This window comes from Stegastes partitus, unplaced genomic scaffold, assembly GCF_000690725.1.
Source record: "Stegastes partitus isolate 25-593 unplaced genomic scaffold, Stegastes_partitus-1.0.2 Scaffold810, whole genome shotgun sequence".
NCBI lineage: Eukaryota > Metazoa > Chordata > Actinopteri > Pomacentridae > Stegastes > Stegastes partitus.
Window position 1 is genome coordinate 107,854 of NW_007578541.1, and position 22,722 is coordinate 130,575.

The following is a 22,722-nucleotide window of genomic DNA, read 5'->3' on the forward strand; positions in this document are numbered from 1 at the left end:
TTAGCAAGAAGTCGTTAAACAAAGTCTTTATTGGGCTGATTGAAGAAGTCAAATCAAATCATGAAAACTGAGAGACGTGAGACTCCTAAACAGCCTACTTGGAGGAATATTAGTTGCCCTGGAAACACAGTACATTTCACAAACAAACAGCTTTTAATGAGCAGCCTTTGCACCGTGTCATGTACAGGGACAAGCCAAGGATTTAAATATAAGCCTGGTGATATTCTTTATTTTTTCTTATTGTCAACTAAACCAGTTTTAGTCCATCTCACAGTGATTTCAGACGTCCACAGCTTGCCTGTGACAATCAGCACCCTAAAAACACAAATACACTGCTCAAAAACATAAATGGAACACCTAAACAATACAATGTAACCCCAAGTCAGTCACACTTCTGTGAAGTCAACCTGTCCAGGTAGGAAGCAACACTGATTGTGAATCAGTTTCACCTGCTGTTGTGCAAATGGAACAGACAACAAGTGGAAATGAGAGGCAATTAGCAAGACAACTCCTATAAAGGAGTGGTTCTGCAGGTGGTGACAACAGATCATGTCTCTGTTATCATCCTTTCTGGCTGATATTTTGGTCACTTTTGCATTTTGTCAATGCTCTCACCCCTAGAGGTAGCATGAGGCGGTGTCTACAACCCACAGAAGTTGCGCAGGTAGTGCAGCTCATCCAGGATGGCACATCCATGCGAGCTGTGGCAAGAAGGTTTGCTGCGTCTCTCAGCAGTGTCCAGAGCATGGAGGAGATACCAGGAGACAGGCCAGTACACCAGGAGATGTGGAGGAGGCCATAGGAGGGCAACAACCCAGTAGCAGGACTGCTACCTCCTCCTTTGTGCAGGAGGACCAGGAGGAGCACTGCCAGAGCTGCAGAATGACCTCCAGCAGGCCACTAATGTGCATGTTTCTGCTCAAACTGTCAGAAACAGACTCCATGAGGGTGGTATGACGTCTACAAGTGGGGCTTGTGCTTACAGCCCAACACCGTACAGGGCGATTGGCATTTGCCAGAGAACACCAAGATTGGCAGATTGACCACTGGTGCCCTGTGCTCTTCACAGATGAGAGCAGGTTCACACTGAGCACATGTGTCAGACGTGACAGAGTCTGGAGACGCCGTGGAGAACGTTCTGCTGCCTGCAACATCCTCCAGTATGGTCGATTTGGCGGTGGGTCAGTAATGGTGTGGGGAGGCATTTCTTTGGAGGGTCCACAGCCCTCCACGTGCTAGCCAGAGGTACCCTGACTGCCATTAGGTACTGGGATGAGATCCTCAGACCCACTGTGAGACCATATGCTGGTGCAGTGGGCCCTGGGCTTCTTCTGATGCATGACAATGCTAGGCCTCATGTGGCTGAAGTGTGTCAGCAGTTCATGCATGATGAAGGCATTGATGCTATGGACTGACCTGCCCGTTCCCCAGACCTGAAACCAACTGAGCACATCTGGGACATCGTGTCTCATTGCACTACAGACTGTCTTTGCATTTGTCTTTGTTTTTGCAAACATTATACAAACTGGAGTAAATAACGCAAATGTCAGAGATGCATTTGCTGCTCTGATAAGGATTTTCGGCAGAAACGTATCACCCAGGGCAACAACTTGGTAGTTTTTGGACAACAATGGAACTTTATGGTGCACATAACAGATAGTATCAAGCTTTGACTACACAAACCAGGGTGAGGAACTGTGCGACCGACGTGTTTTTACTTTAGTTTTCACTCTTCATTGCTGGCTTTAGTGTTTTTATGAGATTTGTTGACAGTAACAAAAATATAGAATATCACCAACCAGTTATAAAAGGAGCAGTTCCTCAGGTAAACAATGACTGCTGAGCCTCTGTGTTTGTGTTCTCACCACTAGTCGTTTAATGAGCTGGTCTCTCTCCGTCAGTCTCTCCTGGAGTCTCCCCAGCTGCAGGTCATCGCATCGAGGCTCCCTCCTCCTGCAGCGCTCCTCCCGCTCGCGCAACCTGCAGTTAAATCATATACAGAAACACGAAAACTTTCTCACATACCTGCACTGAAGTTCATCTACAGTTTGACCACATCATATTCACAGCGAACCCTCTCTCTGCTCCTCGTGTCTGTCCTCTACTCACTCGTTCTCCAGGGCCACGATTCGAGCCTGCAGGTGAGTCTGAGCGCTGCTGTATTCAGACACCAAACTCTGCATCTCCCTCTTGTGCTCCCTCCTGATCTCCTCCACCTCCTCCCTCCTCTTCTCCTCCTCCCGCTCCTTCTTCTTCTCCTCGTCCAGCTCCTCCTCCTTGATGTCCTCGTCCTTCCTCTCCTCCCAGTGTTTCTGAGACTCCTCCAGTTTCTCCATTTCCACCCTCAGTTTCTCCACTTCCTCCTTCAGACGTTGTGCTTCTTCTTCCAGCTGGGCGTCTCTCTTCTTCCTCAGCTCTACGCTTTCCTCTTCTTTCTCTTCGGCCTCTGAATTTTTCTGCACTGACCTAGGAAGGAATAATACATCCAAGAACAGCATGTGAATAGTGGTTGTGACCTCTTTGACACAATAAAGCAGCTACGATGAGTTACAAACAGGTGTTACGAGATGTGTCAGAAAAGTTCCAGGACTGATGTCACAAAAGATAGATTTCAAACCCAAACAACAAACTACGAGTTTTCCCCTTCAGATGATCAACCAACACATCTACAAAGACATCTTGAGGTGTTTGCTTCGTTCAGTGCGTGGGACGAGGAGAGAGTTGTGGCAGGACAAGTCGTTGCTGCTTCACCATGACAATGCGCTGCTCACAATGGCCTGAGCATCCGACAGTTTCTGGCTGAGAAGAACATCTCTGTAGTGAAGCAACCTCCCGACTCACCCCATCTGGCTCCGTGGGACTTTTTCCTCTTCCCCAAGCTCAAGGGGGTCATCAAGAGGACCCGTTTTGAAGACGTGGACGACATCTAGATGGCTGTGACGACGGAGCTGCAGAGGATCCTGGAAGAATCCTTGCAGGAGTGCATGGTGGCGTGGCAGAGAAGGCTGGGAAAGTGTGTTTATACTCCAGGGGAAAACTTGTAGTTTGTAGTTTGGGTTTGAAATGTATCTTTTGTGACACCAGTCCTGAAACTTTTCTGGCACATTTCGTATTGTTTGCACTACTAGACAAGACCTCAGGGATCCTGTAAATGGCAGAATCCATTAAACCTTGTTAATTTACGCTGCTTATTACCGTACTAGATATACTTTCTGTGTAGTATCTATTATAGTAGCTCTGATTTGTGCATACCAATGCAGAAAAATCCCAAATATACTCAAAAGAAGTGCATAAGTGCAACATACCTGAACATGTTTAGTCATATGCTGCGATAAATTTTAGCCGAGATGTGAACAGCCTTTTAGATGTATTTTAACAAATAATTTTTTAAAAAACAAAAAACTGTTCACTCAGTATGTCAATTATCTAAATCTTTTCTCACTCCACTAATATGTAGTAATCAGAAGCAACAACAGACCTAGAGACCACGTTGCGATGGGATCGCACCAGCCATTCAGGCCCACCAGTCCTCAGTAGTAACTATGACATTATTACCTGCTGGTGTTGTTTTCATCTTGTGAGTCTTTGTGTAAGTTTGTGTGTGTGTTATGGTGGTTTTGAATCCTTTGGCAGCTGTTTGTTTTTTTTACGTATTAAGACAGATTTTTTTCAACATTACATTACCACAATCATGCAAGATGCACTCAGGAAACTTCTCAGGTGTGCAGCTACAATTAAAATAAGGGCAGAGTTCAAACACTGAGGCAGTGTGACCCATACTGGCTACTCATGCAATGATATAGTAGTTACTGCTGCATTGGTACATTAACAGGCGTTGTGTCTGGTGTGATCCCATCACAAGATCGTCTCTGTGAGCACTCAGCACTCGTGGGTCAAACCACAACCATCTTCAAACCTGACTTTGATTTTGATCTCAGCTACACACCTGCACATTTTCATGACTGTATCTTGCACAGCTGCAGCGCTATCGTGTTGACAAAATCTGTCCACAAAAACACAGACATTTTAAAACTGTATGGGAGGGTCTGTAAAATGAGTAATGAACAGTTATTTTAAGTATTAGGCCAATAATGCACAATTACATTTATTTCTCTGTCTTTTTCTTTTTATAATGGAAATATACTGTGATTTTTAATACACTATTTTTTTTCTGCTTTCTTTCATTACGTACACATTTACATTCAATTACAACAATTATCTCTAATTAAATATGCAGAACTATCAATTTAAAGCTTTTCCTCTGGATTCCAGGTAAATCTTTGTTAGTTTTCTTTTTTTTGTGTACTACTGGAATTCAACTTTATACTTTTGGATACAAATTAAGCAAACTTCTTTCATCACATCCAACTTAATGCATGAATGTTCTTAAAGTAAAGGACTGCTCTCGAAGCTGAATCTTCCTGCCATGTTGCCCTCCTGTGTAGCCCCACTCATGCTGCAGTGGCAGAGCTGTTGGGTGCTACATGGTTTTATCCATTCATGAGACGGAGGATGAAAGACCTACCTGGGGAGTCTGTGTTGTCACCACGCTCTTGCTGCTGGAGCTCACCATGCTCTCATGGCTGCTTGTATTTTCACACTTTGTTCCCTCGATATTTATTGAAGGTATTTATAAAACTCTTATTCTTGTAAACTCCGGTGTTGGTCTTCACTTTATGCTGCAGCCCAGGAGCTGGTGGTAACACTGAGAAAGACCATTTTTATTTCCTTCTAAGTGGCTCTGCAGAATTATTCCTGAATAATTTTTCATCTGAATAAATTAAATGAAGTGTTTTGGAATCAATTCCAAAATAAGAAAATGTATTAACAATCTTGAGTTTGTGTTAACACTTTGTTGAAGGTGTTTGACTGTAGTAATTTACATCAAATCTGTGAAATAAAACTGCAGAACTTTTGGTGTCTGTCAGTATATTAACGGCATTGAATGATAATCATCGAGGAAAAGTCTAAGATAAGAGCGTTTCTACACAAAGCATATCATGACAATGTCTGCTAATTCATTGTTTTTGGCCTTTTTTAGGATATTTTCTCTTTTTTTTACAGTTTTTCTACAGTGTATAAACACCCACCAAGCCCCCTTTGTGGTAATCTCCTCTAAACTAGGTGTCTCCAGGACCGAGTTTTGCCATGATGACACACACACACACACACACACACACACATGCAAAGAGACTCACAACGTGATAACAACACCAGCTGTGCTATCATGGCTTCACACAGTTTTTCTCAGCGTGTTCTGTCTTCTATGCCCTGCAATTGTCTTTAAGGGGGAATTTGGGAAATGTTCTGTCTTGCTGCGAGTCAGATACGAGGAGACGGTTAGTTTAACTTAATATATAAACTGTAAGCAGGAAGACACAGCTGGCCTGGCTGCACCCGAAGTAGAAAACATCGCGACCAGCTCACTAATTACCACTCCATGTTTAATTCACTCTGCTGTTGGAAGGTAAATGTTGTTTTATTACCTTCAGATGAAACCAGGGCAGCTGTTTTCTCTGCTTCTAGTCTTTATTTTATGCCGGTGATTTTAAGTTATTGCTTCCAATTCTGTATTTACTGAAACTTGATATTTGGTAACATAATATTAGCTTTTTTGTTTGAGTTTTTCATATTTATAAAACATTTAGTCCATCAAACAATTTGTCAATTGATGGGGAATTAGGCAGAAAGTGTTTTTTTTTTTAGCATAAATTCCCAATTTTCACCATTTCCAGCTTTCCTAACATAAAAATTTGCTGCCTCTCTTTGTGCTGTATGACAGCTCCACATAGTACACCATATTTATTTGTGTTTTGATTATCACTTTGTATTCTTTGTATTTTTTTCACTATTTGCTGACATATTCTTGCAGTTTAACCGTAACAACTGGACTTGCTTGAGTTTCTTGACGACGAGTCAGAACTGATGACTCTTGGATGAGAGGTGAAACGTCTTTAAGAAACTCAAGCAAGTCCAGTTGCTATGATTAAACTGCGAGAATAACCATGACCTGGATGACTGAGAACAACAACAAAAATGTCAGCAATCAATACTGTCGTAATAACAGATTACTTATCCTTACCGATCCTTTAACTGCTTCTTCAACGCTGTGTTTTCCCTCTGCAGCTCCAGCATGGCACAGCGACTCTCATCCAGCTGTCGCTCAAACACCTGATACTGGTTCTGCTGCTTCAGGTCCTGCATGCACACAGAAACAGATGCAGCGTTACACACCAGATACATGTTACGCATGTCTGCATCAAGGTGGAGTTTCAGAATCCGGTTTTCGAAAGTTGTTAGTTCTGCTACATGCAGTTAATGTGCTGCTCTGGCTTAATCCCACAGACACGGAGGATTTTATTCACGCAGCGGATAATAATATCGGTTATAAAATTGCTGTTATTTGCTCGAGTGTGCACACAGAGACAGATTACCACGGGGAGTTACAGGCCACAACACGCAGATAAAGTGTGTGTTTGTCACCTGTTGCAGAGCCATCATCTGTGTGTGTGCCTGCAGTTGGGCCTGCAGGTCTTCTATCTGCTGCATGTGTCTCTGGGTCATCTGTCGGCTCCACTCCGTGTGCTGCTGGGTCAACTCTGCACGCTGCTTATCTGATAGCGCACACAAAAAAAAACACATACAGAAAAACAAAATCAATTTGGCCCACTGTTACAGGCACCCTTCTTGCTGTTGCCATGGTGAAGTGTATCCATGGCAATAGCAACTTCACTGTTGAATTTATAATCTCAACGTGTAGATCACTGTGCATGTGTATTTGTGTGTGTGTGTGCACTTGTTTTTTTTTTTGTGTGTGTGTGTGTGTGTACGTGCAGCTGTGTTACACCGGCTGTGTTAACGCCTGCGTGTGCTTATGCTAATGCCCGTGTGTGTTTACGTGTGCATGTGTGGGTTACCGAGCTCCAGGTGGTGCATTGTCTGAAGTCTGTTCCTCTCAGACAGCAGATCTTCTTTTGCCTGTTTCTCTAATGCTTGCAGCGCCATGGCGTGACTGTGTCTCTCCTCAGTTGAAGACTGGGTTTGGGGCTCCTCCAACACATTAACACACATTTTTTCTTCTTTTGCAACATTTTTATTCTTTAAGCCCACAAAATCCTGTCTTTACAGCACAGATACATAGTGCTTAAATGTGTAAACGCACACTCATGGAGTACGATTGTGCTGCCTCTTCACTGCAACACTTTCAAAGCTGCTAAATTATTCATCACAGAGAAAATCTATAAAAGAGTGCACATATGATTTTTAAAAATGTGTGCGCATCGTTTGTGTGTGTGTACCTGCAGCAAGTCCCTCAGTTTCTTGTTTATCTCCTTAGTGTCTTGGACCTCCTTTCTCAGCCTCTCAATTTCGGGGTTGCCGTGGCAATCATCTCCCTGTCCCGCCTTCTTCTTCTCCGCCTGCGTTGGGGAGAAATCGTGAGCGGAAGGATTTTCAGGGCTCTGTGGGCTGTTGGCGTAATCCTGAGATGATGAATTTGCAGCGACAATTGAATGGAGACGTCGCTTTTGTTTTAGAATTTGCAGACTCAAACAGCTTTCTTAAAATAAATAAGAAAACACAGACTTCAATATGTGTTCAACAAGGGCTTATGGAACTAATTAAAAGAGTGCTCCAGCAATTTAGGATTGCACTTCTGCACTTCCATAAAGTCTTTTTTTTTTTTTTTACTTTTAGTACCAAAAATGGGTCCTGAAATACCATCTAAAACTGCTCAACACAATGTAATTGTCTTCTCCTATAAACACTCATGTATTTTGTGGGAAAACTGAATATCTTAAGCTGTTGGTCGGCCAAAACATGATATTTGTTGACGTCATCGTGACAACAGTTATACTTAGTATATCTCATAATTTTCTGATATTCAGAATAAACTAAATGACTAATACAACTACAGCAGTTTCATTAAACAAACTGTGATCCATCAAGCTGAGTAACTTGTCATGCTGGTTCTCTGTTCTATGCAACTAAATTAGCTTTTTCTTTTCGATGTGTTTATTGAATAACAGAACACAAAAACTGTAGATGGTAGCTGCGAATAAGACCTCTGACAGTTTTCTGACGTGTTCAACCCAGAGACAAACATAGAAACAGCACAAAACGTACCCACCACCCAGATTCACCCTCCTACACGTCCTATACAGAACACATTTTCCTGAGTGACAGATGAGAAGAAAGGAAAAACCGGGAAGAGAGAGGGAGGTGTTGAACAGCTTAGATTTCTGATCAAGTCAAGAGGGTTAACGTAAGAAAGAAAGAAGTCCCCTGATCTGTGAAATCTTTGGATGGATCTTCTATGTGCTTTCAAAGTGGAGACAAGATAATAAATCTTTTAACCAATGAGCTGTTCCAGGAGGGTTAGGACTTCTCCAATGTAGTATTAGTATTTGGTAAAGGTGCCTTGAACAGGGAGCACACTGCAGATAGCATGTAAAGGGCAATATAGAGAAAAAAAATAGGGATGCACAATATATCAGCAACCACATTGGTATCAGCCGATATTCATGTTTTTTCCGATATATTGGTATCGGTCCGATGAATAAATTTAGCCAATGTGAAAAACCGATGACTGTCCAACACTCCTTCGCCTCTACATTTGATATTGCTGCTATTTCACAGATGTTTTTACTTAAACAGTCCTGGACTTAAATGTCAAATATGTTTAAATATGTTTTACTTTTGTTACATAATAAAGAAGACTATGTGGTCTAATTTGGGATGGGCTTCTTTTGAATAGTTCTCACGTTCTCACAGTGCTAACTTATACTCATTTTTCGGTGTGAACAAAAATTGAATATCGACATTGGTAACGTCGGTTAACGGCGATATCAGAAATCTTAATATCGTATATCGGTATCAGCCAGAAATTTTAATATCGTGCATCATTAGAAAAAAAAGACATCCAAAAAGAGTCAAGCTTGGAGCAAGAGAAAAATATAGTAGAATGGATCTTGTAGACCACTTTCAGGTGGAGTTGAACTTGAAAAGTGCATCTCTCCACCAGTTTTCTTCCAGTTTAAGCTTCACCTCCAAACTTAGCCTTAATTGTTCATCCATCCCTCATTAGCTCCACTCCACCAATTTAAGACTTTTTTAGCCGTTCGAGCAGAATATAAAGAAAGTTAAAAAAAAAAAAAAGTGCAAATCAGTACATCTCGCAAGTGAAAATCAGGATTGCTCTGAGCATCATAAACAGGCTTTTGTAGTTTACTTTGTGAACTGGGCTCACCTGTGACTCGCTCAGCTGACCCTGCAGCTCAGATATCTGGCTCTGCATCTCCTGCTCTCGGTTCTGCCACCTCTGTTCACTCTCAGCGACGGCAGCGTTCATCTCTATCCTGAACTCTGCTCTGAGACGATCTTCACACTCTGCCCTGCAGGCACGCATCAGAACAAGGAGTGAGACGGAGGGTAACCTACATGCAAAATTACTATTTATGTCTTCTTGCTTCACTCTGCTGTTTAATCGCTGCATGGTGTCTTGTTTTCTTGTGCTTTTTACCTCATGTTAAAAAGGACTATTTATAAATCCAGCATGCGGGGTTGTAACCTGATTATTTCTCACTTTATTTAATAACTTGATTCCATAAAGCACATTTTTTCATTGCAATATTAAGAGATTTAAAAAATGCTTGTATTTGGTTGTATTTGTGGAGCAGAATCCTGTATACCTTCAGGTAACAGGGTTTTATTTGTGTGGGTATGAATGGAAAATATTATTTTAGTTTGAACTATCAAGATAAGGGGGGAACTAGTGTATTAGATTCATTAAAAACATTTAACTAAAGGTAACTGGCTGATTTGAGTGCATTTAAACACTAATCGTTGTCAGTATACAGTGAGAAATAAGATGCTAAACATGTAGAACTCTATGAGACGGGACATGTCTTCTGCGATGGACAATGTTTACTTGAAGCGTGTTTAATTTTTGTGAATGCACTGACACTGTTGAACTGTTCACATATCATTTGAACTGCTGTGACTTATTTCTTGCTGTGTTTTTGTTCTGGCAACACATATTTCATATCAATAAAGCTCACTGAAATTAAACTGGATCGAACCGAAGACGCTGTAGGTTCGCTTGGAGCCACAATTTGAATGATTAGCTCCCTCCCTTTGATCTTCCCCAGCGATCATTTACAGTAAGTGAAGGGCAGTGGGAGATTACAAGCGGAGTCAAGACTTTGTAATGTAAGCCTAAGCAAGTCTGGCAGGTCCGTGTTTATTCCGCTACCTGATCCGGTCCTCGGTGTGCCGCTGGCTCTGCTCGAGAAGACTCCGCTCCGTGTTCAGCCGGCTCTGTTCCAGGACTTTCTCCTCCAGCCGATGCTTGTCGGCTCTCAGGGACGCTATCTCTCTCTGCTGTCTGTCTCGCTGCCTCTCTGCCTCCTCCTGAATCCGAGCCAGTCGACTCCGGGCCTGATGGAGCTCCTCTTCCAGGCGAGAGCACTGTGGTCCACACGAGGGTGCAGCTTCAGGAGCCACCTTTTCTTTCTTGTCTCTCTGCTGGATCGCCGACTCCAGCCGGGAAACCTGAGAGCACATGTTGCAGGGGTTTCAGCCGATATTCTACATGTTTTCATCTGATAAAAATACTCACTCATTGACCTCTGACCTCACTGGTGGCATCTTTCAGCTTCGTCCCCAGCTCATCTCTTTCCCTCTCCAACCTGCTGCGGAGCTCCTCGGCAGCTCGCCTCTCCTCCTCCAAACGCACACACACCTTCAAAGAATATTCATTATCAAAGCCATTATTACATTAGCAATTTATCTTCTTTCTAGCACTTAACCCAACCATTCTGTCTCCTTCTTATTACTAAACCTAATTAATAATTAGTCATAATGAAGTGCACATTGTAAGAAGGCTCAAAGGGCAGCCAATTATGTGATAAAATCTCTTTATATTTCTACATTTACACTGGGAGCAAAAAATATCCATTAATCATGCTCTTTTAGCCCAATCGGCGGGGGGCCAAGCCTCCCTCAGGGGGTCACGAGAGAATTAAGTAGATCAGAGAACAAAACATTTGTGCTACACAAAGTGGTGATGTTTTTTTTTTCACACATTTGCTTAATCTTTTCTTTTCCTGACCCATTTCTCTATAATTTCATCTCTTGGGTTTAACACCTATGCAGCAGGTGACAATGTTAGACAGACATTGGTTTGTTTTGAGGGTTCATGAACCCAAAATGTTTAGAGTCACTGATTTAGAGTAAAGAGAAAACCCCTGCTGACTGTGTAAAAGAACGTCCAAGTCAATTCGTATGTTTTTGTGTCGATGTTGTTCAGTAGCCTGATGTCTTGAATGTCACATAAACGGTAATTATTATCAGGATTGGGACTGCCGTCTGAAAGTTTTCACAAGAACACACATTATGTGCATCACCCAGACTCAGAGCAGGGGAAGTTTTACTGCCGCAGCTGTGAGACGGGATGAAAGGAGATGTTATTACTGGCAGGAGTTTGTCCCCGTATCCAAAATAATGACATCCAAAGTCTGCCTGACACTGAAACTAAAATAATTAAGCCTGCATTATTCGGCTTCCACAGCTGAACGGCAGGCTATTTTTAAATTCAGATAAAAGTGCACATTATAGAGAAACTGCATCTTCTTTCACTACAGGGCCTAACTCTTATTTAATCATCCGCCCAGAAAAATATCTCTTTAGGTTTCAGCATACAGTCGCCAATGTCAGTACACTGTGCACAGTCTCGGTTCGGAAATATTGTAATTAAACATCCTGGATCACTAAACAAGTGCATAGAAATGCAGATTTTACACCAGACAGGTTATTGATGTAAATCCTTTCTGCTGTTATGAGGACGGCAGGAGATGTGGGCCTGGTAAATGTGCTTCCTGATATATCTAGTGGTGGTTTCTAGTTAAATGGAATAAACTCTTCCTCCAGACGGACACTGACCTCCTGGTTGGTCTTCTTCTCTGAGCTCAGAGCTTCCTGGACGCTGTTCAGTTCAGCCGCGTGCCTCCTCATCACCTCTTCTATCGCCTTCCGCACTTGATCCTTCAGCCGCTTCCTGTCCTCCTCGGCCTTCTCCACCAGCCTCTTCTTCTCCTCCTCCAGCTTCAGCTGCACGTTGGCTCTCTCCGCCTCGACCTGCTCGATGTTCTTGTCCAGCTGGGATCGAATCCGAACCCTCTCGACTTCCAGCTCTTTGCGCAGCCGATCCACCTCCTCCTCTTTCTCTCTCCTCAGACGTTCTCTCACCTCTTCCACTTCTTTGTGCAGCGCCTCCTTCTCCTCGTCTCTTTCTCTGCGCATTTTGTTTCTGTCCTTGTCGAACTGATCCTTTTCCTGCTCCCTCTCCGTCTGCAGGCTTTCTCTTTCTTTTTCTATCTCCTTCTGCAGCTTGTCCCTTTCGTCATCTGCGTGCTTTTGGATGCGACGCAGCTCCTCAGTCTGGGCTCTCACCATCTCTGAGCGCAGACTGGACAAGGCTTCTGCATGCTGTTAACACACACACACACACACATTCATTCAGTACATCATCCGTATCTCTATCTGTATTTTCGACATCTCTCCACGTGTTACCTGGCGTATCTGCCGGGCGTGGTCGCTGTTTCGGCCACTGCTCTGAAGCTCCAGCTCTCTGTTCCTGCTCTGTAGACGACTCACTTGGCTTCTCAGTTCCTCCATTTCAGCACAAACACACACCTCGCAGCCTCCACGATTCAGCAGCTCCTCTGTGACACACACAAAACGAACACAACCAAGTGAACACAAGCACACACAAACAACCACGCACCAGCACGTTGACTGATTATGTATGAAGAAGCAGAATGGACTTCCATCAGACCAATATTAAATGCGGAGGGGCCAAAAACAAAATTCATTCTCATGCAATAAATAAAATTCTGGAGCTTCTTTTTTGCTGACTTGGTATGATGACACCGTGATGAAACTGTTTGCCTTTGTGGAGGATGAATAATGTGGATTTGTTGCATTCTCTGTATATATTATAACGTCGGGGGCCAGTCTGGGTGAATAATGGAAAGAGCTCAGCTGAGTTTACTTTCTTTTCGCAGACAGGTGAGAAGACAGGCGGACTGCGAGACGCTACCTGCTCTGCTCTGCAGCTCGTCCTCCTGCAGCAGCAGCCTTTCCTTGGCGACCGCCAGCTCCTCCTCCGCCCGTTTGGCCACGCCCTCAGCCTCCGTCACGCGCCTCCGATCCAGCTCCAGCTCCTCCTCCAGGTCCTGGAGGTAAAGGCACAAAGGCCAGGTGGGAATTTTTTTGGTTCATAAGGAGGGTGATGCAGAGGAGCGTAGAGGGATGACAAAAAAAATCACAGGGGAATAGAAAGGAGAAGAGAAAAAAAAAGATGGATGAGGAAGAGAGAAAAGTCGACAGCAAATTTGACACAGATAAGGAGGACGGAGAGAAAGAACACAAGTCAGACAAAACAGGAGGTGCGATAGAGAAGAATGAGGGATGAAATGTGGTGAGTCAGGGAACTATCTCGGCCAGCTGTGAGCCTTTAATGGTCTGCTGTGAGGGCTTATGTCAGCTCTGTGCCAGCTCTCGTAGGGCTGCTTAATGTTCATGCGTGAGGGGGTAATGGTGGTGGTGCAGCGAATCTATCCTGCTCAAACTACTCATTAGCAGATAGTTGGCAGTGGGAATAGCACTCAGGGAGGGCAGCCTGTGGTTAGACAAGCAAGATTCCCCCCTTTTCTCTCTGCTTCTACCTCACTCCCTCCTTTCCCATCAACACAATCATTAGCTGGGTGCATCAGAGAGTTGCAACATTTCAATTTCCTTTCACCTCCTTTTTTTCCACGGTGCTATATTTAGGACGAGTGAAAACTTGATGTGCGTACCTGTATTCGCTCCTGCAGCTTCACCGTGCTCCTCTTGCTCTCAGCCAGCCTCTCCAGGTGACCTTCCACCTCCGCTTCGGCCCTCTTCACTCTTTCTCGCAGAGCGCTGTGCATCCCCTTCTTCTCTTCCTCCTCCCTCTCCTCCCACCTCTGCCGCTCCTCCCTCCACTCCGCCTCGATCTTCTTCCTCATCTCCTCCTTCTCCTCGTTCAGGTCGTTCACCTTCTGCTCCCACCGCTCCCGCTCCTCTTTCACCGCCCGCCTCTTCTCCTCCTCTGCTCGATCCCTCTCCTCCTTCAACGCCTTCAGCTCCTCCGAAAGGGCTTTAACTCTTTCCAAGTCCTCGCGCTGCTCTGATTGTCTCTCTTCCTTCTCTTTCTTTTTCTCCTCATCTTCTCTCTGTCTGTCCTCCTCTTTCCTCTTTATCTCCTCGTCGGCCGATTTCTGCAGCTCCTCGCATTTGGCGTCCAGCTCCTGGATCTGCTCTCCGGCCTTCTCCAGGTCTTTGCTCAGCCTATCACTCTCCTCCTGGGAAGCGCTGATCTGGGCCTTGGCCTCCTGGAGCTCCCCCACCGCAGCCTTTAGCTTCTCCTCAAACTCTTTCCGCAGCTCCGCTTCAGTTTCACGCTCCCTCTCCTCCACCTGGATGCGGAAGATCTCAAAGTCTGCCTGCACCTGGAGGCACACAGGATGAAAGGATAAACTGCACATTGCACTTAGACATAAACTGGTTGCCCACTGAGTATGCACGCTCAGTAGTGAGAAATGCACCCTTTTCCTTACAACGTGCCCAATTTATTTCAGGCAGGAATTCAAAGGCATCATGTTTCCCTTCCCCCCCCAGAAATGTGTATTTCTGCAGTGACACATTCGGATTACAAATATCCTGTACCAAGGTGTTTGTTGGGATCTAGAAAGCGTGCAGACCAATGGAGGGTGTTTATACAAAACATTTGATAAAAGTCATAACTGTGGTCATAAAGGCCAATTAGCTACGATGTTTTGACATTTAAACAATACTCAGAATGTGGCAAAACATCATTATCAGTCTGTACTGTCGAGATCAGGCAGGTTTAAGTCATACATTTCTGTCTTTATCACTGTTTTTTCCCCACAAAAGTAACCAGGATTTTGTAGTTATAGTGAAAATACAACTTATCTTGCAAAATAGGCTCATTATTTAAGTATTGTTTGAACTTTTAGTCTCCATAAATGTTGGACTACATACTAATAAATGCCACATTTTCACATGCTTAGCTGACCTGCTCAACACTGACTACAAGAGTCATGAGACTCATGAGATTAGGTAGCACAGTCCAGTTGTATGTTTATGGCAGCCCTTTACATCATGTTCCTTTATTGATAATCAACATACAAACACTACATAACAATGTAAAATAAATAATGTAGTCTCGAGTAGCTTTAAGGACATTTTAGGTGCACAGTATCTTCTATGCAGACTGATTTTATATTTTTATATAGATGTAATATTAGTATTGTATTATTTATTGTCTCAACATATATTAGCCTTTTGTTAACAACAGTGGTGGGATGTGACTAATTACATTTACTCAAGTACTGTACTACAATTATGTAATATTTGTACTATACTTTAGAATTTCCATTCTCAAAGGCAAACATTGTCCTTTTTCCTCCATAATATTTGTCTGACAGCTGGTTACTTTTCAGGTTACATTTTTATATCTTTCTTTATCTTTTGTATCTTCCAATTTGGTGGATTTGCAATAAACTAAAGGATCAAGTGTTTGTTTATGGGTTGAGACAATCTAGTTAAACTGAGCATTCAACAACATGCTTGTGTTGACTAGAAAACGCAGAAACGCTGACAGCAGGGCTGTTTTTCTGAGCTCATCAAAAACGTGGCTTTAGAGATGTGTGATTCTTACATGACGGCGACGCTACCAAAATTTGACAGTTTTTAATAATATGATGCACTGCTGTAGATTAAACTATCCAGCAATTTATGAAGTGGTTGAAATTAGCTCAACTTTAAACATCAACTGCAGTAAAATGCAACATAAACGTTAATGCAGCAGTATCTTTTATTCCAAAAGCATCATATGTAATTGAAAAATACTGACAGGGATCATTTTACTGCATAATAGTGACAGAATTCTTTAACTCTTGATCGTTTAATTAAACTTTGCTGATGATATTTACATACTTTTACATAAGTAAGGTTTTGAATGTATACATTTTTGTTGTAGGCAAGTATTTTCACAGCATAGTGTTGTGACATTTTTCATCTTACTGTATGTTTGTATACTCCTTATAAAGGCTAAACACGGGCCTTAAAGTAAAATGTTACCATGTTTTTCCGTCTGTATTCTTACAGTATTTGCATCAGTGAAACTTTTCTTATCTTATAACGTATGTTTCCCACTATTAATGTAGTCATTCTTTTTCCAAGTTGTGCTGCACTCTATATGACTGCTCACTTGATTCACTTTTTGAAGTGTGATTCATGTATTTACTGTTGTTGGTGTTCTTGTTACAGACCCACATGGATACACCTGCCATGAAACTGCAGCAAAAAAAAAAGACAATCTAAACTGAAAACCATACGGCGAGAGAGACACAAACCACACAGTAAGACATTCCAGGACAAAAGTTTAAGGTACATGTACATTTTTTATGTTTGTAGATGTTAAGATGCATTTTTGTTCCCAAAGAGCTCATAAGAAAGTCATGTGGGTATTTATGATTCATGCCGATGTTTTATTGTGGTGCAAGAGGTATAAATTATTAAGTCCGGCTATCTGAAATGGGGCGACTGTTGCAGGTCACATTTGGGGCAGGTTTGATTTGCTGCTCCTGCTGCGAGTTTACACATTAAATTACAGCGATGCAACACGCCCTTGAACACCGTGATCAGGAGGGTAAGAGTGCGTCCACACACACACACACACACACCTGGGCTCCAACTCTCTGCTGCTCATCCAGAGACTCCTGCAGCTCCAGGAGGCGGGTCCGTAATGCCGAGCCCTCCCCCTCGTGACAGGTCTCCATCAGGATGCGGTGGAGCTCGTCGTGGTGGGCGTGGCTCAAGGCCTGCAGAGCCGCCTCCTGCTCCTCGTTCCTCATGTTCAGAGAATAAATCACCTGCAGAGCAAACAGGCCAAGATTTAACAGCTGTGATTTAACAACAGTGTCCTTGCTTTTAGGAATACAACATCACGCTTTACCCTTGAAGCTAAACAGGAACAAATTACTACTGATGGGGCTTTAATAATTCCTTTTGTTCATCACTGTGTGTTGTGTTCCTAATCAGGCTACTCAACACACAGTTTGTAGTTGTAGGACTTTGTATTTATTAGCTGTCAAGTTGAGCTTTAAGGTTCTGCATTCCAAAGGTCAAGTGTCCATTTTGGAACTAACTGTAGAGTAATTTTAAGCTAAACAGCGAGTTATTGTTGACATATTTAGTGTTAAACTGTTCTTTAACTTTATCCACGAGTTTATCTCCATATTTTTTCGATGTGACTGACCGAATTTTATTTCTATATTATTATTTGGTGATCATTTTTTTATTCTTTTGTTTGTTTTAGAACAAAAAAATCTAAATGAAGTCTGAGCAGACCTGATTACAGTTTCCATCCTCACTCATGGATTCATTCATGTTTTTTTTTTCCCCTCGCTTTGCATTTGTTTTACAGAGGTACATCAGAACAGCAGCCAATACCAATACTAGTGCACACACATTATGGAGTCAATATTTTGAGTTGGCAGCTTTACGATAACAAACATTAAACCGACTGTGATGTGCAAACACAATAATACACAGAGGTTAAACAGCAACACTGACAGTCTGCGTGCATCCGCTGTAACCAAAGACCTGTGAGCCATTATGGTGCAGCTTTATGGAGTGATACATGCCGACATGGGTGCTGTGGCCCTCCAACATCCCCATATAGAGTGTGACTAACATGTGAAATATGGCCTATTTCACCCCACTATTCACTGCAGCCTCTACTCCACGTCGCCTGTGTCATCATCTGCTCCTGGTGACCCTGACGTCTCACTTACTCGCTCGCAGGAGTGCGTGTGTGTGTGTGTGTGTGTGTGTGCAAGCATGGGTGTATGCAGGAGACACATGGGCTCATATTTTACCCAGACGCCTCTCTGTCTGCAGCACACAGCTGGTACAGCACTGCCAGACATTCCCTCCGTCCTGCGGATTCACTTCCACGGACCCAACACTGTCACCCTCCAATAATCTATGATGTATTTCTTATAATCCAGCTCCTGATATCGATGTCGGATTTGACCTCTCCCCAAACCCTGTCACTCAAACACTGGAACGGTATGTCAGGCCGGCTATTCAATCACGTCATGGTGCACGAACTTTGGCTCACGAACTATGACTCATGACTAAGAGGAATGAAGGGGACTCTGAGGGGAGAGAAGAGGGGGTGTGCTGTTCTTGGGTGTCCTCTTTGGCTGGTTTAAAAGTAAGAGCAAGGAGGGAAATTTAGCATGAGAGAAGAAAAGACAAGGTGATTTAACACAGCTTCCTCTGAAACCTATTAGTTATCTATATGAGTGGGTTCCATACTGGGGTCGGGCAAACTACACAACATGACACCTGAACATTACACCCACAGCTGTGACTATGGAACATCTTGGTCCAAAACTGTGTTCATTAACATGCTGGACTCTTCTGGGAAGGCTTTCCACAAGATTCTGGAAACTGGCTGCAGGGAATTGTCCTCCTTCAGCTGCAGAAGCATTAGTGAGGTCAGCTACTGATGTTGGCTGATGCGGCCTGGCTGCAGTCCGCATTGCAATTCTTCCCCAAACATACCGGATGGTGCTGACGTCAGTTGTTCCACATCAAACTCGGAAGATCAGTTCTCGAATAAGATACTGTCATTTCGGAAGAAGTAAGATCCTTCTCAAGCCATGAAGTTGAAAATTCTTGTCTAAACTACAACTGTAGCTTAAAGATTCCTCTTAATTTATACTGAGGGACTTTGGCCAAACGATGAAAAATAGCCCCAAAAACACACAAAGACTACCAGACATGTAAAGAGTAAATCTGAGGAGCAGAAGGATGACCTGCATGGAGGGCTGCATAGAACAGTTGTTTTCCCAATTAATCATATACTTGTTTGGTCTATAAAATGTCACAAAACTGAAAAATATCGACGTGTGTTTCCCAAAAACAAAGACAACACCTTCAAATGTCTTGTTTAGTCCACAACCCAAAAAACATTTGGTTTACTGTCATGAAGAAGCAGAGGAACCAGAAAACACTGACATTTAAGGAGTTGCAATTGTAGAATTTAGACTTTTTTTCAACTCAAACTAAGATTAACTGATTATCAATAGAGTTTGCAGTTTACTGATTAATCACTACAGCTCTATCTACAAGATGGAATTCCAAAAAATCTGCCACAAAAATGTACATTTAGTTCTTTCCTCAATGTCTCTCGATCTTACTTTTCTCTTTTGTAGTATTGGATAGTTTCTCCTCTTTGTTCTTCTAAAAATTATTCAAGATACAACCATAAATCCGAGCTTATTTGCATAAAGCCCAAGTAGAGCAGCTATCACTGCTTTATCTTAATGAGTCACAAGTCAGAAGGGTAAGAGACCACTGATCTAAATCTCTATAAAGGGTTTTATCTCCATCATAAAAAAAAGACATATCTCTACTCTTTCTCTGTTGGATTTAAAGGAAACGGTAACATTTCAAAGAATAACTAACACACAATTAAACCCACTCCTGTTTAACACTGTGCATACTCAGGGGTTTTGCTGCAACACTAGAATTTATAGTTTGTTTAATGATCCATTTAAAGCTCTGACATTATATTTCCTTGTAACTGACAAAGAATGAGTCACTTCGCTGACTCTTCTGTATATATACTGCTGTTGCGTTTTAGCATTTAACAATATCTCAGAAATGTTTAGCAAAAAGCAACATGAGTTCACTTTAAGGTTGAAGCGAAAGTTGAGGAGAACATTAATGATGATATTTATCAGCCAGCTCTCTAATTTGGCACCACTTAGAGTAGTGGGAGAAGCACTAGACGTCACTGTAAAAGCCTGAACAGTGTTTATTACATTTGTGACGCCTTTATTTTACAGCGCCAGGGTAATAACTTAGGATTAGAGGCAGTTTCACACTTTGATGCAGCTTTTTGGGCGTAAATCTGAAGACGCTTGGCATGGCAGCTTGGCCAGAGAAGTGGCGAGGGCCTCTTGATACTGTAAATCCTGACTCGAGATCCCCCCGTATTGATCCTGCCAGTCGATAATGTTATTCATGTAGCCTCGCGAGCCAGTGTCTGTGCTTATTGACGATAACTTCATAGTCAGCAAAGCATGAAATTAATATTCTGTCTTCGGTGTAAAGGAGAGCTGGGACAGGGCAGTTGAAATGTGAGTGAGATGTAGACTGACTGGTTGAGGAGAGGTTGAGCAAAGAGGGCAAAAAAGCGTGAATACACTTTCTGTTGACATCGGCCTCCCCCACCTACATACTCATGCACACACCTCCATGCACGTATCAAAGAGGCTGCTGGGCGTGCAGCAGCTGGGAACACTATGACAGTGGAAGTGCAGGAAAACCCACAGACAGAACTGGAGTCGAGGTGTGGGTGCATATGTGCATGCTGGCTTTAATATGCTGCTGTTGATCTCCGTGAGTCACGTCAAGAGACCACTCTTCCCTCTGTGTTCACGTGGGCGTGTACATGTTTGTTCACGCAACAAGCTTATGTGAACATCCACAACAGCTGGCCCGATATGGTCAGCTCTCACTTTCTTCCCATTGGCTTGTTCCGCCGTGTAAACACACTCTGATGTGCTGCTGGTTTATCTTTAGCAGCGCCCATTCAGCCAGGGCAGACCACTCTCTGTGCAGGGAGGGAGGAGGGGAGGTGATGGAGGTAGAGGGAGGAAGGGAGGGAGTTGTGTAAGTCAAGCAGAAGTGAGGATGGGACAGCCAGACGTGAGGAGGTGTGTTAAGTGTGTGTGTGTGTGTGTGTGTGTGTGTGTGTGTGTGTGAATAGGGGTTATTAAATATATAAGGTTACTACAGCTGACCCATTTCCCACTTCCTCTGCACTCCTCACCGCCCCCCAAAACACTCAAATAAACCATGTGTCACATGCCCAGCGTCCCAAAGCTACAGAGGAAATGCTTGCACCAAATATCAGCCTTGATGATTCTTATATTTCAACAGAGCTGCTCTGGGTTTCGGATTTATATCCTGTGGTCACAGAAAAGCTAAAGCGGGCCGGCATGGCGTGCATAAAGTTTCAAGAGTCCAGGAGCTTCACAGGAGGAATATGAGGATGGAAGGAGCGGAGGAGGCCACAAGAGGCAGAAGGACATTTCCTTAACGAGCACAGACACGAGTGCTGACCGCTCATCTGTGTCATCTTTGTTTGTGTGTGCATGAGAGGAAGTCTTTTCTTTCAAAATGGCACACACAAACACAAATGCAGCATGTTCAATGTTCTGCACACATGTACTGCTGGACTTGCAGGCTGCACAGAGGTGCGCCCATGAGGGAGGATGGGAAGTGCACAGTCATCAGTAATTGTCATAGCTCAACAAGCGACGGGTCATGCCCTGCCTCTGTAAGCATTATTGTGGAGCACAGAGAGGGAGAATCCCCACATAGCAGTGCCGACTGTATGAGAAGCCCAGCAGATAACAGCCACTGCTGCTGCACCTGACAGACCTGCACATGGAGGAGGATGTGTTGGCACTAATCAGGGGGGAAAAAAATCTAAATTATGGCAAAAACTGTGACTTATTTCTCATTGGTGTGTTTATTATGATAAGAATTATCAGTAATTCGCTGGTTTCGGTTGTTATCTGTTACACATCACTTCTAATTGGTACCTTTGGATGCATTTTTTTTTCTTCACTGGTCAGACAAAGAAGAAACGTTTTGGTCTCTGGCCCAGTGTGATGAGCAATTATTTTCTACATCCAACCATTTGAATGAGTGTAAATCGATGCACTGTGAAGATAATCCATAAATGCACTGATTATTTCATGCGTCTTAATTGCTACTCAGATTGCTGAAGGTCTGCAGCTACACCTAAAGCTCTCAGCGATCTAATGTCAGATTACTGTCAGTCACGAAGAACCTCGTCCAAGTTTTTTTTTTTTTTTTTCAATTCTAATAATTATCCCAGGAGATAATGTGATTTGTGACACGCTCATCCACTTAGAGCACCACCTTTTATCGTCACTGCTCCTCTTAATACGGTGATTAATCTCCTATAGAGTCATTTCATATTTGTATAAGCATTTACATTTTTTGCTGGAGCATCTGTTCCCGTAAAAGCACACGGCGATGGCAGATAGTGAGGCAGCCATCGGATCCTGCGCTCAGCCCGACACCCGGCGGCGCGCCTCTCTCCCCCGGTGCCACCGGCAGCTCTTACCTTGGTGAGCTGAGCGATCTTCTTGCACATCTTGCTGTGCATCTGGTAGTCGTACAGCTCCTGCTCGATGTTGGGGAAGTCTGCCGCAGTCCCGTTAACGGCGGAGCCCGGCCCGGGGGGCTGTGCAGCCTTACCGGCGCCTGAAGCCATAACGAAACACCCCCCCAAGGGAACTTCCCAGACCGGAGGATAGTCACAAATGATCCTGCCGCCGCTCAGATGAAAATTCCCACCGAAATCGTGACAACTTTTTACTCGCGCATCTCATTCGTCTGTCGGCGCACCTTCTCCCGTGGACGGCATCTCGAGGAATTCGCTGCAAAACAGTGGCTGGTAGATCGGCGGGGCTCTCCTCGTGGGCTCGTCCGGCTGCTGCCCCCCTCCCCGGCGGTCCGCCCGGTGCTCGCGGAGGTCACACGCTGGAAGTCCAT

General features: G+C 43.5%; 1 protein-coding gene across 1 annotated transcript in view; it reads right to left on the reverse strand.

Moving 5' to 3' along the window:
* Positions 1 to 22,667, reverse strand: part of fam184b (family with sequence similarity 184 member B) — a 28,277-nt gene extending 5,610 nt beyond the window's left edge. Inside the window, 16 exon segments of the mRNA XM_008292428.1 lie at positions 1,866 to 1,980; positions 2,110 to 2,466; positions 6,083 to 6,198; positions 6,484 to 6,614; positions 6,918 to 7,050; positions 7,299 to 7,418; positions 9,248 to 9,392; positions 10,253 to 10,551; positions 10,634 to 10,741; positions 11,941 to 12,486; positions 12,571 to 12,722; positions 13,100 to 13,235; positions 13,860 to 14,534; positions 16,794 to 16,982; positions 22,292 to 22,526; positions 22,528 to 22,667. Of these exon segments, the coding sequence (XP_008290650.1) occupies positions 1,866 to 1,980; positions 2,110 to 2,466; positions 6,083 to 6,198; positions 6,484 to 6,614; positions 6,918 to 7,050; positions 7,299 to 7,418; positions 9,248 to 9,392; positions 10,253 to 10,551; positions 10,634 to 10,741; positions 11,941 to 12,486; positions 12,571 to 12,722; positions 13,100 to 13,235; positions 13,860 to 14,534; positions 16,794 to 16,982; positions 22,292 to 22,526; positions 22,528 to 22,559 (3,489 nt within the window). The 5' untranslated portion in view covers positions 22,560 to 22,667.
* Between the last annotated feature and the right edge of the window lie 55 nt (positions 22,668 to 22,722).